This window comes from Petaurus breviceps, unplaced genomic scaffold (genome assembly GCF_028583685.1).
Source record: "Petaurus breviceps papuanus isolate PSGF00001 unplaced genomic scaffold, PetGlider_PUasm1.0 90903, whole genome shotgun sequence".
NCBI classification, from domain to species: Eukaryota; Metazoa; Chordata; class Mammalia; order Diprotodontia; family Petauridae; genus Petaurus; species Petaurus breviceps.
Window position 1 is genome coordinate 51,495 of NW_027187376.1, and position 24,841 is coordinate 76,335.

A 24,841-nucleotide genomic window follows, 5' to 3' on the forward strand; every position below is an offset into this window, starting at 1 on the left:
AGGAAGGAAGGAAGGAAGGAAGGAAGGAAGGAAGGAAGGAAGGAAGGGGATAAAGAGAAAGGAAAAATAGTCCAAGACAGAGTCTTCGGAAACACAAAGGTTTAAAGGATGGAATATAGATGATGATCCAGCAAAGGATTCTGAGAAAGAGTGCTCAGACAGGCAGGAATGATTGAGCAGTGCCATGGAAGATAAAGGAGAGAATTTCAGGGTGGAAGAGTTCAGTAGTACCAAAAGCTGCAGAGACACCAAGTAGGATGAAAAACAACAACAAAAAAAAGTCCAACAGATAAAAGCAATTAAGAGATTGTGAGCATTTATGGTGCAGTTAGAAGCCAGAAGAAGTGAGAAGTGAATCAGTAATGAGGAAGTAGAGGCAATTGTTTTCTAGAACCTTTGCAGTGAAAGAAAGTAAAACTATAATATGACTGCTTACAAGTCAACTGAATGTTTTGAAAGGACAGGGTATGGCTGAGTATTTTTGTAGGCAATGGGGAAAGGAACAGTATATTAAAAATGAAAGAGAAAGATGGAATAACCAATAGGGCAAGCTGCTGAGATGAGAGAGAGTGAGATCCGGGGCACAGGTAGAGAGGTTGGCCTTGGCCTTAGAGAAGGCAATCTCCTCAGAAACAAAAGAAGACAGATGTGCAAAGATGTAGAGGAATTTTTAGGCAGCTGAGAGATGTCATGATGGACGTATCAGTAGTTTCAGTAAAGCAGGGAAACAATAGCCTATTGCGAAAGAGAAGTTTGGGAGGTGTAGAAGGATTGAGAAAAGATAAGTAGGAAAGAAAGAAAGGAAGGAAGGAAAGAAAGAAAGAGAGAGAGAGGGAGAAAGGGAGGAAAGAAGGGAGGGAGGGAAGAAGAGAGACAGAGACACAGAGACAGAGATAGAGAGAAAGATTACTTCATCTCCTGGACTTCATACATTGGAAGTTCCTTCTCCCCTTTCAGTTTCTCCTCTAATTGGTTGGTTCCTTCCAGAACCACCATTTCAAGGACCAGGCCAGTCATGTCTCGGTTCCTCTCCAGGGTGCACTTCTGACTCTCCTGGACTTTCTCTACATCTCTTCCTTTTATATGCTGTCTTCCATCATTGGAACATAACCTCTCTGAGGACAGGGACATCCTTCTTTCTGTTTACATGTGTCTTCCCAGTGCTTAGCACTTTGCCAGACTCAGAACAAGAACTTGATAAATGGTTGCTGACTTTACTTGAAATAAATTCTATTTTTTTTTTTAAGCAATCGGGGTTAAGTAACTTGCTCAAGGTTTCACAGCCAGTTATTTCTGGGTGTGGTGCTGAGTATCTGAGCCCGTACTTGATCCAGGTCATCCCGACACTGGAGCTGGTGCTCTTACTCGCTGAGTCACCTGGCCGCCCCTAAGCAATTGGGGTTAAGTAACTTGCTCAAGGTTACATGGCCAGGTGTTTCTGGGTGGGTGCTAAGTGTCTGAGCCCGGGATTCAATCTCCAGGTCTTCTCAACACTGGAGCCGGTGCTCTTACTGGCTGTGCTACCTGGCCGCCCCAATAAATTCTATTTTTATAGTAAGAGCAAAATTAAGTAGCTGATCCTTAATGCTCATCTCACTTGGCCATACATCAGTGAAAACAGGTTATGTGTAACCATCTAAGATATCATCCAGTGGCAGTTACATAAATTTTAGGCCTGTTGCCTAAGAGGATTAACCAGCTTCTAGGAGACATGCCTTGTAAATTCAACACCACTAAGTGACACAAATATGCATAACACATTCTTACTCTCAAAACTTAACAATTTATTTACCTGATAGTTGTTCCTCATCTCCCATACTTCCTTCTCTATACCACCCACCTATATCCTCCTTATGGGCTCAGAGCACATCAAAAGAGTATCAAATCACCCAATAATTAACCTTGGTAACATAAGCACAGGATGCAATTTTGTCATCTTTAACAAGGAGTCCCTAGCTGGGAGGATAGCCTTCAGATAAATCAATTAACCATTAGGTTTAGAAGACGTGTCTTAAGATGCAATTTTATGTGGACAGGTATTACTTTGTAAGGGGAGAAGGAAGCCCAGTTGAGATGCCCAAAGCCCTCTACTGTAGAAGTCTCACCAAAAGAGTTCCTTTTAGTTAGCTTCATTTCTCTCCCATCAGGGTAATCCACATTCCTTCAAGAACCAGAAGTGCTAAACAAATAGTTAACAGCTTCCCCAAAGCTTTACTTCTTGTCTTGATGCTATTAATGACTTCATCCTAGTTTAGACAGAGTCAAATGTCATGATTTATGTTTATAAAATGCTTCAGCCTATTTCTGTCTATGTGATCTCTCTATTGCCCTTTGAGCCGTCAATCTTGATTCTTTGGAGACAGTAGTATTCTATGATTCCCAAGTATCACCAAAAGAATGTTAGTGTAGAAGAATGTTGTTGTGTTTCAGAGGGTCTTCAAAAGCCTTGTACATTTCCCAAATACAACCCAGCCTGCTCTTCTCTGCCTATTAAATTATAGGTCTACACATATGTCAAAGACATAGTTAATGATGTACATTAGTACATTCAAACCTTATATATACAAACTCAAACTCAGGTTCAAAGGATCCCAAAAGGTCAAATTAATTCCTTAAGAATGTGTTAATAGTCTTGATTTGAGTCATAAAGGAGCCCAGGATAGCTGCTAGGTAGATAGATTTAGAGAGGAAAGGAGAAACAGATGGAGGAGGGAAGGAGGAAGGGAGAGACAGAGCATTTATTAAGGCAGTTCTCATCCTGGAGGAGCTTGCATTCCAATGGGAGGTCTACAAGCTTAAAGAGATGATAAAAGTCTCTCTCTCTATGAGGAAACAAGCCATATACTAAGGATTGGAGTGGGGAGAAATGGAATATAAAAGGGTCAATGGGGAGGTTACTGGTAAGAGTCTAAGATTGTGGCTATGTAAATGGAGAAAAGGGGACAGATAAGAAATGTTGTGGAGGCAGAATCAACACAACTTGGCAAGTGCTTGAATATTGGATGAGGTGAAGGATGAAGAGTTGATAATACTTATGGTTGTAAATCCTGTTTGGATTTACAACCTGGAAAAATGGTGGCACCCTTGACACCTTGGCACTGCCTCCTCCAGCTTGTACTTGTAAAGATGACTTTATAAGATTTTGCATTTATTCCATTACATTTCATCTTATTAGTTGTGTCCAAATGTTCTAGCCTATGTGACCACTGACTCCATTGTCCAGTATCAGCCATCCTTCCCAGGTTTGTGTAATCTGCAAATCAGAGATGATAGAACTGGGGGATTGAATCCAGGCCTCTTCAGTCCTGTGACAGGACTTTCACTACAACACTTTTCTCTTAGTTTGACTCATGCGAGGTACCCCCCCCCCACAAAAGACATTCTACTTTTGGAACAAAACAATTCTGTCTTAGCTAAACTAAGGGGGGGAAAAATTGATTTGTATACACCTAATCCAGGAGATTAGGGGCAGTTACATTGTATAATAGCTCATTGGGCATGGAGTCGGGAATATCTAAATTCAAATTCAGCCTCAGACACTTACTAGCTGTGTGACCTTGGGCAAGTCATTTAACCCCAATTTGCCTCAGTTCCTCATCTGCAAAACAGGAACACGCTGGAGAAATAAACAGCAAACCACTCCAGTATCTTTGCCAAGAAAACCCCATGGACTTAAAGAGTCAGACACCACTGAACAGCTGAGCAACAATCCCAGAGAGGCAAGAGGATGAGACCACCTTAAGAATTCCCAAAAGGACAGGAATGGTGTTGGTGGCAGCAGCCATTGTAGCAGCAGGATTCTAAATGCAAATTTTAAAAGGCCCATGGAGCTGGCATCAACAGTGAAGGGGAAACCCCCTGAGAAAGAAAACTAGAAACAGCTGTGATTACTCATGCCTACTCTTCTGGCATTTTCCTCCTCTGTTCCCACTTAAATAAGTCCTGTTACTAAAATGGTCACATTCTAACACAGGAGAAGCCCAAGGACAAGTTAAAATAAGAAAACAACATTAACAATAATTATAATAATAAACTGGCTGACCCTGAGGATGGTAAGTCCTCCAAACACTCCTTTTTTTTTATGACACTGTACTTATTGCATCAGGCCCCAGAACAATGTAAATTTCAAATTTCTTCTGAAAGCAAAGGCCCATCTTTTCAATATTATCATCCTGCCACTATTGTGACATAGCAGAGAGATGGGAGAAATAAAAATATCACTCAGAAGGCAACAGAGAGACAGACTGCAACATAAAATCAACAAGGAACTAGAAAGAACAGGAGTAAAAGACGTTATCTACATTGTAGAGAGAGATGGATTGGTCACATGGTAAGAATGAAGTACAGCTGTCAGATGGCCAGAAAGTTCTTCTGACACCCTGTCAATGTCAGGAAGGCCTCTAGCATGTTGGGTGGACTGCTGTGTGGGAAGACATTAAGAGGTGCACAGAATGGGCAGGCATAGATGGGAGGGAGCTCCTGGGCTGAAGAGCTCACAGAGCCAGTTAAGAGTTGGGAGAAGAAAATTAAGGCTCCTCTACCAAAGTACTCAGATATTCCACTGGGGCATGGAGGTGACTAGGATGTTAAAGGTACGTCACTGAAGCAAAAATTCTGGCAAGCCTTTCCAAGCTGGAAAGTATTAAGAGTAACAAGAGCTTAATTCAATGGTTCTGTCAATTACCCAGGTGACCTTGAACAAGTCACTTTCTTGATATGTGCTTCAGTAGTGATAGGGTTGGACAAGAGGCTCTCTAAGCCTCTTTCCAACTCTGCTATCTATGATCCAACAGTGAATTGTGTATCTGATTGTGTGAGGACAAACTAGCCAGACTTCTACAGGCTCATCACCAGGGTACTGGTCAACAGGTGGTAATTTTTTTTTCTGGTCTCAGTAATTCAGTAGATGATCTACCGAGTCATGGAGAGATCATCTTCTATGATCCTGACAGATGAGGTACACCAATGAAATAAACAATGCTACAATAATTAAATTACATCTAAAGTCCTCTGGGATTGCAGGGAGATTAGTTAAGAACCTCAACTCTTACTTTACCAAGAAAACTGAGACTAATGTGACCTCCCTCCTTTCCCTTTCTCTTTATTTCAAAATCTTATCTCCTCTATCCTCTCTTCCTCCATTTTCTGACAATGAGGTGGCCCTTCTCCTAGCCAAGGCCATCCCCTCCACTAGTGCCTTTGAACCCATCACAACCTCAATCATCTCCACTCCCTTTCTAGAATCTTAACCACTCCCACTCTATTGGTTCCTTTCTTACTGCCTTCAAACATGCCCAAATCTTTCCCACCCCTAAAATATCTTCACTAGACTCCACACTCAAACCATCATCCTATCTCTCTTCCCCTTTTCTAAGCTAAACTCTTAGAAAGATTTATTTACACTTGCTGTTTTCACTTCCTCTCTCACTTCACTCCTCAACTTTTCACAATCTTTCTGGGTGGGTGCTAAGTGTCTGAGCCTGGATTTGATCCCCAGGTCATCCCTACACTGGAGCCAGTGCTCTTACTCGCTGTGCTACCAGGCCGCCCCACAGTAACTTCTTAATTACCAAGTTTTAAGGACTCTTCTCAGTCTTCATCCTTCTTAACCTATCTGCTGCATTTGACAACGCTGAACACTTTCTGCTTCCGAATATTCTCTTTTCTCTGGGTTTTTGTGACACTACTCTCCTGGTTCTCCTCCCATCCATCTAATTGCTCCTTCTCTGTTTCCTTTGCTGGTTCATCATCCCCACATTATGCCTCCTAAGTTTAGATGATCATGAAGGCTCTGTCCTAAGTTCCCTTTCCTTCTCTACAGACTCTCAGTGGCTTCATTAACTCTCATGGATTTCAATTATCATCTTTATGATGTTAAGTCACAGATCTTATATGTGCAGCTCCAATCTCTCCACCTGAACTTCAGTCTCACATTACCAATTACCAACTGGACATTTCAAACTAGAAGTCTTGGAGACATCTCAAACTCAACATGCTCAAAACCAAACTGTCTTTTCCCTCAAATCCTTCCTTACTTCTTTTTGTTTGTTTTTAATTAAATTTTATGTTTATTTTTAGTTTACATCATTCATTTCCACAAAATTTTGAGTTACAAATTTTCTCCACATGTTTCCCCTACCCACCACCCCAAAACAGTGATCCCACTGTATACCCCCTCCCCCAATCTGCTCTCTCCTATATCTTCCCCCATTCCCCCTCTGACTTTCCAGTAGGGCAAGATGGATCTCCATACACCACTGCCTGTATATCTTATTTCCCAGTTGCATGTAAATATATATATATATATATATATATATTTTTTTTACATTTGATTTTAAAACTTTGAATTCCAGATTCATTCCCTTCCTCCCTCATCACCCACCCTTACTGGGAAGATAAGCAATTCAATATAGGTTTTATATGTGAAGCTATGCAAAACATTTCCATGATGGATATATTGTAAAAGATTAACTATATTTCCCTCCATCTGTGATAGTAATGGCAATTAAAGATTCCCCTGTATTGGCTTGGTTTTCAAATTGATTGTGTTAAAACCCAGAGTTTGTTAATCCCACCTGTGGGATGGACTTGTTGATGTGAAAAGAAAGTCCTGAACTGGGAGGAGCTGGTGATGTAGATTTGGAGAGACACTAGAGAGAGGCGGAAGATCTTTTTTGGAAGCAGCACCTCGTGGAGAGAGAGAGACTAAGAGAATTGCTGGTGGCCGCTTTGAATTGCCCTGGACTTTTGAGACCTGCCCCCCTGAGCTGCCAAGGACTGAGGAGACATGGCTGTTTTGCTGGTACTTTGTCTGTCTGTTTTGATGTTATTTTGCCAGATTTGTCCACTGGTGAAAGACTGTCCTGTTGAAGAAGTCCTGGAACCTGGCATTTGGTTAAGAAGCCCTGAGACTGTCCTGCAGACAGAGAGTGAATACTGTCCACTGATGAGGGACAGTACTGTTGTTGCAGGGGTCTGGAGACTGTCCTGCAGACAGAGTGAATACTGTCCACTGGTGAAGGACAGTGCTGTTGTTGCAGGGGTCTGGGAACCTTTCTGTTGGTTCGGAAGCCCTGAAGAAGGATTTTCTTGTTGGATGTTTACAGAAATCCTGGGAGAGGGCTTTGCTAATGTGTTCAGGGGTTCTAGGACTGTTCTACAGACAGAGGATAAATTCATGAAGGGACTGGCAATGTATCTTATGGCCTTGCTAAGCCTTGTCTCCCCAGGAACTAAGATTGCTGAGAACTTGCCTCGTGTCAAGATGAAGAAAAGACCTCCATTTGGGTATTAAGTGCTGTGTTTAAACTTGATGTAACTCTGGGGTAGATTCAATTGTGATCCTAGGGGTGGGGAACTTTTGACCTTATTGTGCTCTGTGATTGACAAATGAAGGTACTTTACCTATGTTTGGAAAATAATCTCCATTTGAGAAGAGGGGTTTTGTGGTGGACCAAATGAAGGTATAGCCTAGGGGTGGAGTAGTATTTAGAACAGGGACTTTGTAATTGATTGAATGATTGGAAAGTCCTGGGGTGGGGTAGTCCTTGGAGATTATTTAATCACACTTAGTAAATGCTGTATTTGGAATGATGTCATGTTTTAATCTTCTCTGTTCTTGGTTGGTCACTGAATAAAATAGAGAGCACCTATGCTGGTATTTTGAACCTGGGAAGTTGCCTTTCTTTTGGCATTACATTACACCATCCTAGCCCGCCCCCCACTTGTTCTATTCTCTACTTTGACCCTGTCGTTTTTCAAAAGGGTGTGCTTCTTCTAGGGGCAGCTAGGTAGCGCACTGAGTAAAGCGCCGGCCCTGGAGTCAGGAGGACCTGAGTTCGGTTCTGGACTCAGACACTTAACACCTACACAAAGAAACTAGCCATGTAACCTTGGGCAAGTTACTTAACCCCAACTGCCCTCCAAAAGGCACTCCTGTAGTAAGTAAGTAAGGTTGTCCCATTCCCTTTTGCCTTCCTATTCCATCAAGAATGCTTGAAAATATGGTCATTCAGTGGAATAGAGAACTTTCAAGAATTCTTGAAGAAAAAACCAGAGTTGAAGTGTCTGAGGCTGGATTTGAACTCAGGTCCTCCTGACTTCCAGGCTGGTACTCTGCTCACTGCACCATCTAGCCGCCCCTATGCACATTTTTATAGCCCTTTGGGCATAGTTCTTGGATTCAGTTTATTTGTATATATTATTTATATATATTAGACTAACTATATTTGTATTCCCAGTGCTTAGCAGGGTGCCTGGAATACTTTATTTCATTCTCTAAACATGTATCTTCATTGCCTTGCATGATGTCTGGCACAGTCAATGCTTAATAAATGTCCATAGATTGTGTGATATTTTGAACATGCAAAGTCACCATAAATCATAGTGTTGACAGAGGTGTCAATTAATAAGATGATTGTTATTCGTGATTTACTTGCTTTTGAGGTGGTCAAGTTTCACAAGAAAGTAGGAAAGCAATGTGATTTTCCCCCTAGCTCATCTCTCATTCCCCATGCTGTCCACCATGCCTGGAAGGCACAGCATCTTCATCTCTCTTTTCATATTGTTTATCTTCCTTCAAAACTGAATCCAAGAACTATGCCCAAAGGGCTATAAAAATGTGCATAGGGGCGGCTAGATGGTGCAGTGAGCAGAGTACCAGCCTGGAAGTCAGGAGGACCTGAGTTCAAATCCAGCCTCAGACATTTAACACTTACTAGCTGCAAGACCTTTGGCAAGTCACTTAACCCCAATTTCCCTCAAAAAAAAGGTGCATACCCTTTGACCTAGCAATACCACTTCTAGGGCTGTATCCCAAAGAGATCATACAAGTGAGAGGAGGACCTATTGTAGCAGCAAGCACCCCAGTGTCCCCAGGGTCGCTGCCACCACAGGTTCTTGGATCTGCAAATCAACATCTGGTTTTCAACATCTGGGTTTTTCAAAGCCGAGGGGGAGCTCTCAACAGCGGCTTCCCAAAATCCAGATCAAATCACAGAACACTTCTCAAAGTGAGCCCCAAAACAAAGCCTCAAATCAGGGCTTATATAGCCTTCTCCTGGCTCAGAGAATATAACAACCTTCTGGACCCACTGGCCAATCAAGAAGTATCTACTGAAAAACAAGCCTCCCACCCCAGGCTCCAGGGGCACTTTAGCCTAGGGGCAGGGAAGATCTTTAAATTTTCATTTCCATTACACCCATATGTACAAAAATATTTATAGCAGCTCTTTCTGTTGTGGCAAAGAATTGGAAATCAAGAGGATGGCCCATCAATTGGGGAATGGCTGAACAAGTTGTGGTATATGAATGTAATGGAATACTACTGTGCTATAAGAAATGAGGAGCAGACAGACTTCATAATAACCTGGAGAGACTAATATAAACTGATGCTGAGTGAGGAGAGCAGAGCCAAGAGAACATTGTACACAATTACAGACACACTGTATGTGTGATAACTAACTTTGATAGACTGGGATCCTCTCAGCAATGCAAGACAACTCCAAAAGACTCATGATGGAAAGGGCTATCCACATCCAGAAAAAAAAAACTACAGAGTGAATGTAGATTGAAGCACACTACTTGCTCCCTCTCTTTTGTGTTTTGTTTTGTTTCATTCCTTTTTCTCATTGTTCACTCCAACTTGGCTAATGTTTAATATGAAGGTATTTGTAGAACCTATATCAGATTGCATGCTGCCATGATGGGGAGGAAGGGACAGGGAGCAGAAGAGGGAAAGGAAAGGGAAGGGGGAGGGGAAGGGAGGGAGGGGGAGAAAATTTGGAACTCAAGGGATTGTGGAACTGAATGTTACAAACTAAAAGTAAATAAATTTTTTTAATTGAATCCAAGAGTCTTCTTCTCATGAGTCATCTTCTTTGATTCTTCCTACTGAGTGTTTTCTTGTCCCTAAAATTTTCTAGAGTAGTTCATCTGCATCACTTTATTGCTCCCATTCTTCCAGATTTTGTATGTATCTATGTAAAGACATATTTCTAGAGCTATCTCCTCCACTCTCCAACCCGCAAAGGAATATTCAATTCCTTGAAGGTATGGACAGTGTCATTTTTATATCCTCAATATCTAGCTTGATGCCCTATACATTTATATCCATACACATATGCACATACACATATTGTTAAATGAATAAATGAGAGAGTGAATATCTCATTCCTGCTTCTAGACTATAAACTTCTTGAGGGCAGAGACTATTTGAATTTTCATCGTTATGGAGAATATAGCCACTCAATGTACATTTATGTAATTGAACAATCCTCACAACAACTACCCAGAGACAGTTAAAGCAGGAATCATTATCCCAGTTTAATAGATGAAGGAACAGAGACCCAGAGAGGTTGTGCCTTCTCTAATGTCATAAAGTATGTTGTGAAATCAGGATTCTAAGCCTACTAGGTCCTAATTCTGACATTTTGTTTTTATACTTCTAAAAATGCTCAGCATTCTTGCCTAAGTCTATAAGTAGATTAGATATTCCCATCCTGAAGATCTATGAGAAATTGCTTTCCTGACTCCCAGATCTCATGCTCTATCCCATACAGTGATTTTCAGCTGTACAACTGCTTGAGGAAAATCTCTCAGCAGAACCAAGTTGGAGTCTAGAATGTGCTCTCCTGTTTCCCACCATACAGCATTCATTAGGCTTCTCACATTTCTGGAAGTTAAATAGGGAAGATGAGGGTTTAAGGGACTTGGGTTATTCAGCAATGAGGAAGTTATTTCTGCAGTGAGAGCGAGGTTTTTCAGTCTCTCTGGTGCTGAATGCTTTGTAACCACAGAAAATTGTGAACTGGATAGAGGCAAGGTGGAGACACAGAGTAGACCCCCAGAGGTGGTAAGTTCCTAGTGGGAAGGCACAATATGAGAAGACATGATCATGATTCTCATTTTCCCAGGCCTGGAAGCCTAGGATCATTTCCAATTCCACTTTTCATTTCACCTTTGACTTCCAGGCTGGAGGTAGGAATTTTATCCTAACAGCGCCCTCATAAATAGTTAAAGGCAAGGGTATGCTGGACCCCAGATCAAACAGGCTCTAAGAGTCGACTGTTAAATTTCCAGTGTGAGCATTTACCCCCCAGAAATTGGCAAATTCTACAGATCAGACCTTGATTTGTTTTGTTGATTGTCTAGTTGACAAAAGTGAATGCAGATTAAACTTAAAAGTGTGTCATGTGTACAATGGTGGGGGAGAGCTGGTTGTTTAAACATTAGCTAGCATGCCACTGGTTATAGGATACATAAAAATGTAAATAGCTGAGAGTGAGGAAGGAGGAGAACCTTCCAGCTGGGGCCTGGGTACTGTCCCTAAGTAGGCCAATGCTCTCAAATGTTCTGTATTCAATCTGTTACCAATTCCTACCAATTCTTTTGAATCATTTCTCCAAAATAGCCTTTTCCTCTTAGACCCACTGCCATTGACCCTAATCAAGGCCTTCATCTCCCAGCAGCCTCCTGGCTTAGCCTTCCTCCTTCTAGCCTTCCCTCTATCATCCATCCTAAACACCACTACTATAACAAATAACAATCCTGTTTGAATAGTACTGCCCTCACAAAAAACTAAGAGGAAAGCACATGTCCTTGCTGGCCACTCTGCAGAAAAGGTGAGGTGCAATGATTTGCTCGGGGCCAAAAGGCTATCAGGAGACAAAGGTGGCTTTTTTTATTGATCTTCTGAGTCCAAGTTCAGGGCTCTTTCAACGACATCCACGCTGCCCCCCTATTTGACTCCAGGTCTACTGAAACATTACTTTGATCATGTCACACCTAGCTAGGCGGTGAAGTAGATAGACCTCAGGGTCAAGAAGACCTTGAGTTCAAATCTAACTTCTGATACTTAATTGGTGACCCTGGACAAGTCACCTTTTTCCTCAGTCTCCTCAACTGCAAAATGAGGATAATAATTAGCACCTACCTTGCAGAGTTGTGAGGATCATGAGATAATATTTGTAAAGAGTGCTTAGTACATAGTAGATACTACAAATGCTTATGCCTTTCCCTTACCCAGTAACCAATAGTTCACCCTTCATTGTCTACCTCAGTGGTTCTAACCTAAGAATCGCTAACCATTTAGAGATACCAGGAACCTGACCTAGCCTAACCTCCTAATTTTACAGACAAGGCAAGAAAAGAGGGTAAGAGACTTGTTCAATGTCATGAATCAGAGTTAGGAGCAGAGTAGGAGCTAGAAGCCAGATCTCCTGATCTCTGATTCACTGTTCTGGCTACTACACATAGCTTCATTTTAGTTTGGCCTTCAAGACCCTCCACCGATGCTCATCTCCATCCCCAAACTCACCTAAAGCCATTCTAAGGGGCTTTCTAAGACCCTCCCAGATAAAACAGTCTATAATCTCAATGGAATTATCATTCATTCTTTTTATTAAAGCTCTTTGCATGTCTAATTTCACTTACTGCTCTAAGCTATATAAGGGTGGTATCCCCAACTTATCTAAATGTCTGTATGTCTCTCAAGGCTAAACACTGTACTTTGCACATGGTAAATGATTGCTGAAATGCCAGTAGACTCCAATCCAAAGGTCTCATGATGAAACATGATATCCAACTCCAGATGGAAAGCGAATGGATTCAAAGAACAGAATGAAGCATCTTTGCTGAGCTTTTTTTTTTTTTTGGACATGGCTAATGTAGGAATTTGGTTTCATCAATTGTACATATTTGTAAATAGTTTGATTTTTCTTCCCTTCTTTATGGATGGGGAAGGGGGAGATGAGAGAGAGAGAATTCCAAACTGAAAAGAAAAGAAAATTGAATTTTAAAAAATGACAGGTTGAGTTTTTTAGGTTCCCAACTGGTTTCTCTATTTTGAAAAATCAACATCCCATCCTAGGCCCAACTCCTCAATAGTATAAACTCCAAAAGTACTTGATATTTAATTAATAATTAAAGCACTGTGTTGTCCTCTCTTCTGCCTCTATTCTTGCCTCACTCCCATAGAAAATCTCTAGCTTCTTTACAATACATAGTTCAGGTGCTACCTCCTAGACTTCCTGTTCCTGTTCCTGCCCAATTACTTCAGTGACCTGCCTCCCTCTTGAAATAATTTTGCAATCACTTTGCCTATACACTGTATTTTGTTGTAGTTCTAGCATTTCAGTCATGTCCGATTTTTCATGATCCCACTTGGGGTTTTCTCAGCAGAGATACTGGACTGGTTTACCATTTCCTGCCCTATTTGGGGTTTTCTTGGCAAAGATACTGGAGTGGTTTTGCCATTTCCTTCTCCAGCTCATTTTACAGATGAGGAAACTGAGGCAAGCAGGGTTAAGTGGTTAAGTGACTTGCCCAGGGTCACACAGCTTGTAAGTGTCTGAGGTCAGATTTGAACTAGGGAAGATGAGTCTTCCTGACTCCAGATACAGCACTCTACCCACTGTGCCACCTAACTGTCCATATACTGTTTACTCGCCTTTATAAACATAAACTGAGTACAGAAGGCCCTTGAGGGCAGAATCATTCTGCTTTTATTCCTTGAAAGATAGCTATATAGATATGTGTATAATGTGTATGTATGGGTAAATGTATATGTATGTATATATGTATGTTAGTGTATACATTACACAAATATTTGCTGAGTTGAATAGAATTCACCATTTCCTCTCCAAAAACAGACTGTAATGGACCCAGTGATCTCTTCCCAGGACAGGCTCTTCCATCCGGTCAAGCACCATTGCTTCAAAGGCCTTCTTTAGGAACACAAGTGTGCACCATGTACATAGTCCCTTAGATATGAAAGCTCTCATCTGTGTCTTGGATGTGCTTGGACTCCCAGTTGATATAGCAAGGAATTGTAGTGGGAAAAATCACTGGACTTGGAGGAAAGCTCCTGGGTTATGATTTTGACTCTGCAAATGGACAGGCCACCGGCCTCCTTTGTCCGCTTCCTCATCTGTCCAGTGAAAATCAAACTTTGCTATCAAACTCTAGGGCTTATTTGTGAGGAAAGCATTTTATAAGCCTTGAAGGTGGTACCAAATGTGAGTTATTGTTTTTTTCCTTTTGTTCAGTGTTCTTCCTCTCTCTCTCTCTCTCTCTCTCTCTCTCTCTCTCTCTCTCTCTCTCTTTCTCTCTCTCTCCCCCCCTCTCTCTCTCCTTCCTCCTCTTTCCCTCTCTCTCCCCTCCTCCTTCTCTCTTTTCCCCTCTTCCTCTTCCCTTTTCCCTCTTCCTCTCTCTCTCTCCCTCTGCCCCCCCATTACTTTCTCTCCTCTCTCCCAGATTTCTGCCTTACTTATCATTTGTTCTTTACCTTTTTTAGCATTCAAAAGAATAAAAATTCCAGATCAAGACTCGATATTATTTAATAAAAATGTTCTTTTTCATTAAGGATAATGATTTTAAATTTCATTGCAGCCTTTCTTCCAAAATCGATCACTCATATTGCCCTCTACAATATATTGGAAGATTCTCCTGCTCCTTCTACCATCCTGACTTGTCCTTAATTCTCTCCACACACTTTCCTATCACCTTCCCTTTTCCATCTCTGTATCTGCCCAGGCCTTCCACCATGTCCAGAATATTATCCCTCCTCATCCCTGCCTTTTAGTTCCTTACCTTCCTTCCAACTTCAGCTCGGTTGCCAATTATTCCATGAAGCTTCTGTGATATCCACGCCCTCCCCAAGGGCTCTCTCCCTCCCTCTTACCCTGGAGCACACTGCTCTCTCCTTAGTCTACTCCCCTCCCCATCCCATATTATACTTATCATCTCTTAGAAGGCCACAACCTCATTGAACAGAAGTTGGTTCAGGTTAGAAACTGAGTCACTTTTTGTCTTTGTACCCCCAGAGCCTGAGATTAGACCTTTCCATCTACCTACATATGTGCATGTGTATATGTATATACCTATGCATATGTGTATACACATATCATACATATCATATACATGTGTACATATACTTCAGTGTATATATAAACTGTCAGAGATATTTTCATAAATCCTTCGTTAATCTATACATGTATAGATCCATTGTGTATATATATATGCATGCATATGTACATATGTTTTGCAAGAATACATATCTACATATACACAGATGCATAACCCTTCATTAAGCTTTATGTGCGTGTACATATGTGTATGTATGTATCTGTGCACATACAGTGTTTGCACACATGTATGCATATGCATATGCGTGTATACAATATGTACACATAGTGTGTGAATATATACCCCCAGAAAGCTGTTTTCCTTAACCCTTCATGAAGCTGTATGTTTGTGTGTGTATGAAATGCATTCTCACATATATGCATAAACATATGAGCTGATACATGGACACACATGAGTGTGCATGCATGTGTCATGTGTGCACACGTGTTCATATATAACTTAACGAAGGACTGGTGAGTTTATTACTATGTATGCAGGAAATGCCCTCGGGTATATGCCCTTGGGTCAAAGAACCCAAGCATATTTATTGCAGTTTCATATGTCTGCTTGCACTTGCTGCGCTTTCCCTCACTTCTTAGCTTCTCTTTTCAGCTCCTCCTAAAGCCTTTCATAGTTCTCCCCAGTTGAATGTTAGGAAGTCATTTTAGAACATGACCGACGTCAGAAGCCCTGTGTTCAAATCCCTCTGTAATCTCGGACCGCAGTGTCCTCGATGGCTCTAAGACCCCTTCCAGCTCTAGAGCCCTGGGAGCCCTCCCGGACTCTAGTCCCACGAGCTCCAACATCCCTTTCTCACACAAAGCCTCCCTGTCCTGAGCAGCAGAGGCCAACCCAGGAGCGCTCTCCCACCATCTCCCCTGGGTACCTGAAGCTCGTGCAAGTGAAAGACATAGCCTTGCACAAAGAGTTGGAAAAAAGTGCGCAGCTGGCCAGGCCCTGGAAGCTCTTCGGGACTGCGTAGCTGCCGGTCGCCAGGCCCCGCGGAGGAGGACACGGTGCCGGGGTCCGGAGGCATTTCTGTGGCGAGAGCAGTTGGGTCCACAGCGTTGGCCCTCGCCCCAAATGGACAACTCGCAGGGGCCCTTCGCAGAGGCGCCAGCAGGCGCGCCAAGCGACCCTGCATCGCCAGGGACCCGATGTTCTGCATGCCTGGCACTAACCTCCGGCTCCAAGTACCCGGAGCTAGCTCCAAGACCAGACTCCCGGGCGGGGCTGGAGGGCGAGGGGCGGAGTCCTGGAGAAAAAAGACACATTGTTTCTCTTCCCAGATCCCAGAGATACCTCCCCTTTGCACCCACGGCCACACATTCAGAATCTTATCTAACGACCCACCTTTCCACCTCCCCCACCGCTCCCGAGGGGAGTCTGGCACTGTAGAAAAGTAAAGACCTCTCCCCACATTTGAGAAGCGTGGGGAGCACGCAGCCTTTGACCTACCCCAGGGTTTGAAGGACAGCGATGGAGAGTGTGCCTTCTAGACCGAGGGCCCAGGGCAGAGGAACCTGTAGGTTTGTGTTCTAGACTCCTAGTTCCTTCAAGTTACAACATTTCCTTACCCACTCCTCCCTGCACTGTCACTTCCAAAAGACCCAAGACGGAAGTCGGGAAGGGGAGTGTCTTCTATCTTTTTTTCTAGGGGCAGAGAGGCCTCTAACTGTTCCAGATCTACAGAGGCCTGAGGGCCTGAGTTAGAATAAATTAAGACAGTTTATTTCCACAGTCTATGCCTGTTCCTGGTACAACGCCTCCTCACTTTCCAGTCCTAAGACTCTATTGGCATGCTTTTTCAAAAGTGGGAGCTAGAAACCCTCCTCTTGTCCTAGGAGTTGACTGACAACTAACTACTCTGGGGGTCTGAATGCAGGGCTTAGTAGAAAACACAGCTCCCTGCTGGTTGCAATCATCATTCTTGTGTGAAAACCCATGTGACTCAGGGTTTTATGCCTCACTTTCCTCATCTATAATAGGGGGATTTGAGGAGCAATTTGAAACCATATCCAAAAAACCTAATAAACAATTCATACCCTTTGACCTGGCCTATGGTGCCACAGAGATCGAAGAAAGAAGAAAAGTCCCTATAGAAACAAAAATATTTATAGCAGATCTTTTCTTGGTGGTCAAAAAGAAAAAGGGAACAGGAGGGGATGCCATCGATTACAGAATGACTCAACAAATTGTGGTATATGAATGTCATTGTTGCCGTTTAAACTCTTGGGACATCAAAAATTGTTGAGGTTTCATGATGTGTTGGGGTAGAGCGGTCTCAAAGAATTCAGAATCAGACCACCTCCAATCCAAGTATAGGCATTTATTGAGATTGACACCTCTCATGAAGTGGGCTAAGTTCCAAGAAGAACCAGTAACTTCAGAGAGAGCAAGATGGATTTTTATAGGGTAAAGATGCAATTACATAACAGAAATCATAAATATTAAAAAATCAGGAGGGGTTTGTTAAGGGATTAGGTAATAGAGGAGGGGTCTCAAACACAGTGGAACTACAAATGCAATTACCCACAATGCATATAGAAAAACCCATTTGGGGGTACATATGTATGATAATGATATTATAATAAGCCTCTTTATGTCATAAGTTTACTTTAGGTGAGTTCTTTACTATTACTGTGCAAGTACCTACTTAGGGAAAATCCCTTCTATTGTTTTGGGGTCCATCTCCTGCTCAGGCATCCTGATAGTGCTGCCTTCTGACTGGCCGACTGTTGTGGTCCTGTCTGAGACTAGATGGATGTGGTTGTGGTTGAGTGCATGGACACAACGGGTCTGGGAGCAATGCCTAGCTAGAGACAACGGCTGGGATCCCATCACATGGACAAACCTGATGCTTCTGTGAAAACTATGAGTTCATGGACACCTCTGTTGTTCTAGTGAGCAGTGAGGTATATATGAAGAAGTTAGGGTATGGGGGGGGGGGCTAGGTAGGTAAAGTGAGCCTGCTGTTCAGGCATAAAATGAAGTTAGAATATTGAGACTGGGGGCAGCTTTATTAGAATTCCATCATCATGGAATATTATTGTACTGTAAAAGGAATGAAGAGATAGTTTCTGAGAAACCGGGGAAGCGTTGTAAGAATTGATGAAGAGTGAAGTGAGCAGAACAAGGGAATAAGTTATAAATTAACAATGTTGTAAAGATAACCAGCTCTGAAAGATTAAGGAAAACTTATCATCAAAATGACTAACCATGATTCTAGAGGTCTAATGATGATGCATGATGCCCACCTCCTGACAGAGAAGTGAAGTTCTAATATACAGATTAAGGCATATTTTTGGATATGGCCAATGTGTTGAATTCTTTTCTTGGCTATGCTTATTTTTTCCAAGGGTTTTCTTTTTCTTTTTTTTTTCCCCCAATATGGGAGGAGGAGGAAGGTGGAAGATAGAAAAAAATAAATGACTGACATTTGAAAAAACCCACAAAATTTGATTTAAAATTCCAGTTCTAAAGCTTACATTCTTATGAAATCATGACAGACTAGTCTTAGGAGAAGGACTTTGTCTGATAGGTACTCTCTGTTCCCAATTGATAGCCTAGTTGCCTATTAACTTGCTTCCAAGGTCATAGCTATCATTATCGACAATATTATTGTGATCACAACTTTTTTTTTTTAAAGCAATCGGGGTTAAGTAACTTGCTCAAGGTTACACGGCCAGTTATTTCTGAGTGTGGTGCTAAGTATCTGAGCCCGGGATTCGATCCCCAGGTCATCCTGACACTGGGGATGGTGCTCTTACTCACTGTGCTACCTGGCCGCCCGCCCCCCCTCCCCCCGCCGTGATCACAACTTTTGATGTCTGGAATTTGGGTCTCACTAATCCTTGGAACCCATTTCTATAGCATTATGTAAGCATTTCTTAGTGTGTAAATAAAATACTTGGTATATGAGTTTCCTTCTACTTAAGTCCTCATATAAAGCACAAGTAGCTAATAACTGCTTAGTAATACCAGGGGTGTTTGTATTTCAATAAAATAAATTGGTCCTAATAATAAAGAAGTGTCAAAAATGAAAATAAGGTAAACTGAGGCACAAAGCTCTAAGCACAATCAATACATTAGCAAAGCACAAATTTGCCAATAAATGGATCTCAGCCTCCTCAGCTAAGGAGGCTGACAGATCTTTTTTTTTTCTTTGCAGTTCATAGTGGACTTCATTAATTTGTTTACTTTAAGTTTACAAGATTCATTACCACAACTCCTTGAGTTTCAAATTTTCTCTCCCTCCCCCTGCCCCCTCAATGGTGGCATACAATCAAATATAGTATCTGGGGGCGGCCAGGTAGCACAGCGAGTAAGAGCACTGGCTCCAGTGTTGAGAAGACCTGGAGATTGAATCCCAGGCTCAGACTCTTAGCACCCACCCAGAAACACCTGGCCATGTAACCTTGAGCAAGTTACTTAACCCCAATTGCTTAGGGGCGGCCAGGTGACTCAGCGAGTAAGAGCACCAGCTCCAGTGTCGGGATGACCTGGATCAAGTACGGGCTCAGATACTCAGCACCACACCCCGAAATAACTGGCCGTGTAACCTTGAGCAAGTTACTTAACCCCGATTGCTTTATTAAAAAAAAGTATAGTATCTGCAAATACTTTCACATTAGGCATTAGTCGGGTTATAAAGAAGGATTGTAACAGTTGGAATAAAGAATGGGAAAGAGGAAACAAAACCAAACAAGAAGACGAAAAAAGGCAGGTAGTTTGCTCCAATCTGGGTTCAATCTCAGTTCTTTCTCTGGATGTAAACATCTCTCTCCATCATGAGTCTTTTGGGTTTGACTTATGTCTCTGGATTGCTGAGAAGAGTCCAGTTTATCAAAGTTGGTCACCACACTTATGTTGTGTCTGTAATTGTATACAAATTTCTCCTGGCTCTACTCTTCTTACTCAGCATCAGTTCATATAAGCCTCTCCATGTAATTATGAAGTCCATCTGCTCATTTCTTATTGCACAATAGTATTCCATAACATGCATATACCACATCAGCCATTCCCCAATTGGGCACCCCCTTAATTTCCAATTCTTTGCTACCACAAAAAGAGCTGCTATAAATATTTTTGTTCATATGGGTCTTTTTCCCACTTCTATGATCTCTTTGGGATACAACTCTAGAAGTGGTATTGCTGGGTCAAAGGATATGAAATTATTTATAGCCCTTTGGGTATAATTCCAGATTGCTTTCCAGAATGGTTAGATCAGTTCACAACTCCACCAGCAATGCATTAGTGTTTCAATTTGTCCACATCCTCTCCAGCATTTGTCATTTTCCTGTTTTATCATCTTAGCCAATCTAACTGGTGAGAGGTGGTACCTCAGAGTTATTTTGATTTGCATTTCTCTAATCAATAGTGATTTAGAGCATTTCTTCATGTGCTTATAGATATCTTTAATTTCTTTCTCTGAAAATTGTCATAACATCATGTTCATGGACAAAAGGAGGAGCATTCAAAAATCAGAAGGCAGCATCATAGATGAAAAAAAAATAAATTTGATTGGGGGCAAAACCTGCAGCATCATAAGCATAGGGAACGATATGATTGGCTGGAAATTTGGAAGGCAGGACTACCCACAACCCCTCATTCCAGCTTGTCACTGTGGAAAGTTCATTTGTAGTGTCCACTTGAGATTTAGCAAAGATAAAAACTAGAAGAAGCAAAAACAGACATTTAGATTTAAAGAGTGAAAAATGAGCCAAGATGGAGTAGAAGGAAGCAATACAGCCTCCTTAAAAACTACAATATACCAAATAGAAGTTAATGTCTTCATTTAAAGAAATTTAAAATATTAAAACAAAGTCAAAAGGCTGAAAAAATTAGAAAAGATTAAAAGTTCTTTCATGTGGAAAAACGATTGACTTGGAAAACAGATAAAACAGAGAGAATTTAAGAATCACTGGACTACCTGAAAACTATAACTAAAATAAAGACATCATTTTTCAACAAATCTTAAAAATAAAATTACTCAGGCCTCTAAGAACCAAATAGTAAAGTGAAAGTAGAATCCACAGATTACCTCCTAAAAACAATTCCAAAATAAAAACTCCCAGGAGTTTTTCTAGCCAAAACAGCCTTTTTCTAGCCATTTCATAGCCAAAATCCAGGTCAAAGAAAAAATGCTGCAAGTAGCTAAGGAGAAAAAATGTCAAGGGCCAAGGAGCCACAAGCAGAATCACACAAGATTTAGTAGACACAACTACAAAGAAACAGAGAACTTGGAGAAAAATAACTTGCCCAGCTTAATTGAGTATAATCCTACAGGGGAGGGGAAAGGGAAATGAATCTCTAAGGAAGCAAAGGACTTACAAATATTTCTGAGGAAAAGACCAGAGCTGCATAAAAACTTTGAAATATAAACACAAAAATCAAGTGAAACAGAAAAAGATAAACATGCATAAGCAATAATAAGGGACTAAAAAAAGGATAAATTATTTTATATTCTCACATAGAGAAATGATATTTGTGTTCCCTCAAAGCCCTATTATCATCAAGAGTCATAGGAGGGAATTTAATTATTCAGAAGTCCTGGGAGTGGGGTTTGGGTTGTGGTGGGGGTTTTTTATGCTTTAATGATCTTTTAAAAAGAAAGGAAATACACTAGAGAGAGGAAGAGTGGAGTAATTATTTCACATAATTTGAGTGTGCAATTAGAAAACTATATGAGAAAGGGGGGAACAGGAACTTTTGTTTTCATCTGAAATTAGTCGAAGTCAAGTGAGGGGCAGAGCTTCAAGCAAGGAGGCAGAACCAAGATGATCAAATGATAGAAAGTGTGTCCATAACTATTTTAAGCAGATCTAGAAAATGCACCAAACAAATCCTGATGGAAAAATCCAGAAAAAGTCACAGTAAGTCATTTGCCTAGCTCAGTTCAGCATAAGGAGACCGTCAAGGAGATCTTCGGACACTAAATTCTGGTTAGGCTGAGAGCATAAGGCCCTCAGAGTATTCTAGAGGATAAGCTGTGAACTGGGGCAGGAGGAGGCCCCGGGCTTGAAACAAAGCACCCCCAAGATCAATACCAGGGCACTTTGACAAGGACAGGTGCCAAATGGCAGCTTAGTTGCTCACTACCCAATCCCAGGTCACAGATCTAGGAAAGGCCAAGAAGAGGATGTGTGTAAGGAATGATGTTCCTGGGTAGGGAAGTCCTGGGCTATATAAGGAGAAAGAAGGAAATTCACAAGCCAGTAGCAGCAGTGCTGTGGCTTAGACTCCAAACCCAAAGCAGTCTTACTTCCACAATGTATCCCATCCTACAAGGAATAACCAGGGTGAGAGGCCCAGTTCAAAGAGGAGCCTGCAGTTCTGCCACTCTGAATCAACAGAGCTTTCCAGCTGACTTATCAATAGCAGTCTACTCTTACACAGACCAAACCCAGGCCAAGAACGTGTAGAGCTCAGACTAGTGGGGCATCAATCAGATTTTTACCCTGGATCAAAACTCTCTGAGAGCATTAAAAGCCTGCAAGCCCCCCAGCCTGTCTCTGAGATCCTAGAGTAACACAATACTGAATGCCCCTAAAAAAAACAGCAACAAGACCAGTCCAGATCTTCCCTCCAGAAATGTGGCAGAGCTCAGATTTAACATCAAATCCAAAGTCAGGAGAAAGACTAGAAGAATAGGTAAACAAACAAACAAACAAAAAAAACCTAACTGTAATGAGCTATTGTGATGTATGGACGCTTAACACACAAACACAGAAGAAAAAATGACTACAAAACATCTACAAGCATTGTCTCAGAGAAAAACATAGCTTGAGGCCAAACTCAACTAGAATTCCTGAAAGGGATGAAACAAGAGTTTATTAAGAGTTTAGAATGTGATTTTGTAAATAAAATGAGTGTGCTAGAAGAAAAAAAATTGAGAAGAAATGAGAACTATGGAAGTTAAGAATTGAAAAGGAAATTAACAGCTTGACACAAAAGATACAGAACCTTGCCCAAGCAACAAACTCCCTGAAAATTCAAATGGACCAAACAGAAGCCATTGTCTCCATGAAACAACAAAAATATTAAAACAAAGTTGTAAGACTGGGGGAAAAAAGAAGAAAATTCAAGATGTCTTATAGCAAAAATAACTGAACTAGAAAACACATTGAGAAGAAAAGAATTTAGAGATCATTGGACTGTCTAAACACTATGACCAAAAAAAAAGAACCTAGACACCATATTGCAAGAAATCTTAAAACTGTGCAGATCTCTTGGAAACAGAGGAATTCCAAGAACATGATAGCCAGAGTCTAGAACTTCTAAGTCAAAGGAAAAGTATTAAAGCAGTCAGAAAAGGAGAATTCAGGTACTAAGGAGTGACAATCAGGATCATACATGATTAAGCAGCCACCCCTTTAGAGGAGTGGAGAACCTGGAATACAATATTCCAGAAGGCAAAAGATATGAACTTGCAGATAAGAATAACACCCAGTAAAACTGAGTAAAATGGGGGGGGAGGGGGAGAATGGATTTTTAATGAAAGAGAGGACTTCCAAGCATTTCTGATGGGGAAAAAAAAACAGTACTGAAGAGAAACTTTGAATTTCAGACACAAGAGTGAATAGAAATATTAAAAAAAAATAAAGATGAATAATTAATGACAAAGGACTAAACAAGTATAAACTGCTTATATTCAAATATGGGAAGATGTGTCCACTCTAATCCCTATCGCCATCAAGGTTCACAGAGGGAGTCCAATTTGATAAGGCCTGGGAATAATTCTGTCATATTTTGATAATTGTAATAAAATAATGGAAAGAGGGTATAGCAGCAAGCACCCCAAGCGTCCTCAGGGTTTGCTGCCAATACAGGTTCTTGGATCTGCTTTGATAAAGGAAAGCAACTCAAAATGGGTTAACAAGCTTACTTTAATCAGTCAGACATATATCGTTTACCTTGTTCAGGGTAAAAGGTCAGCACCCCGAACTTCAGAGTATACAGGCAGAATTATCAAGACAGAAACAGATCAAGTAGACAGATTTCCAAACTGTCCAACCATTACAACATCTGGGTTTCCACATCTGGGTTTTTCAAAGCCAGCGGGAGGGGGGGGGGTGCTCTGGACAACGGCTTCCCAGAATACAAATCAAATCACAGAACACTTCTCAAAGTGAGCCCCCAAAACAAAGCCTCACATCAGGGCTTATATAGCTTTCTCCTGGCTCAGAGAATGTAACAACCTTATTGACTCACTGGCCAATCAAGAAGTATCTACTGAAAAACAAGCCTCTCACCCCAGGCTCCAGGTGCACTTTAGCCTAGGGGCAGGGAAGATCTTTAAATTTATATTCCCATTACAGAGAGGAAGAATACAGGGGTAAGTCAAGGGAAGGGAAAGGAAGATTAAGGGAAATTATTTCACATAATTAGGGTATACAAGTAGACATCTATACAAATGAGGAGTGGAGAGGACAGCTGACATTTGAATCTCACTCTTCTGAATTGGTCAAAAACAAGAAAGAAGGGGGGGAGGGGAACAGAAGTACATTTCACTCAACAAGGAAATAAAGGGGAAAGTAGAAAAAGAGGGAGAGGGAATTAGGAGGGTATATTAAGGGAAGAATTAGTCCTAAACAGAACAAATTCTAAGGATGTACAGAAATAATTATAGCTCTTTTTTAGGTGGCAAAGAATGGGAATCTGAGGGGATATCCATAAATTGAGGAAAGGATGAATGAGTTTGGTACATGGATGTGATGGAATACTGTTGTATTGAACTCTTATCAGCATAATGACCAAGAATAATTACAGAGGACTAATGATGAAATATGTTGCCTACTTCCTGATAGAGATGTGAAAGACTCAGAATGAGACAAACATCATTTTATGCCATGGCCAATGTGGAAATTTGTTTTGATTGCCTATACAAGGGTGGTGTAATGAATAGGGCACCTGCCCTAGAGTCAGGAGCACCTGA

At 41.4% G+C, this 24,841-nt stretch overlaps 1 protein-coding gene across 3 annotated transcripts in view; it reads right to left on the reverse strand.

Moving 5' to 3' along the window:
• CYP27A1 (cytochrome P450 family 27 subfamily A member 1) overlaps positions 1–16,568 on the reverse strand; it is a 41,237-nt gene extending 24,669 nt beyond the window's left edge. The window contains exons 1-2 of one of the 3 annotated variants that reach the window (XM_069075120.1): positions 16,482–16,568; positions 15,791–16,159 (exon numbers count right to left, since the gene is read on the reverse strand). In XM_069075120.1, coding sequence (XP_068931221.1) covers positions 15,791–16,072 — 282 coding nt within the window. In that variant the 5' untranslated portion in view covers positions 16,073–16,159; positions 16,482–16,568. Of the gene's footprint in view, positions 1–15,790; positions 16,160–16,257 lie in introns of all 3 variants that reach the window. The other 2 variants (XM_069075118.1, XM_069075119.1) reach the window with 2 other exon arrangements.
• Positions 16,569–24,841: the final 8,273 nt, after the last annotated feature.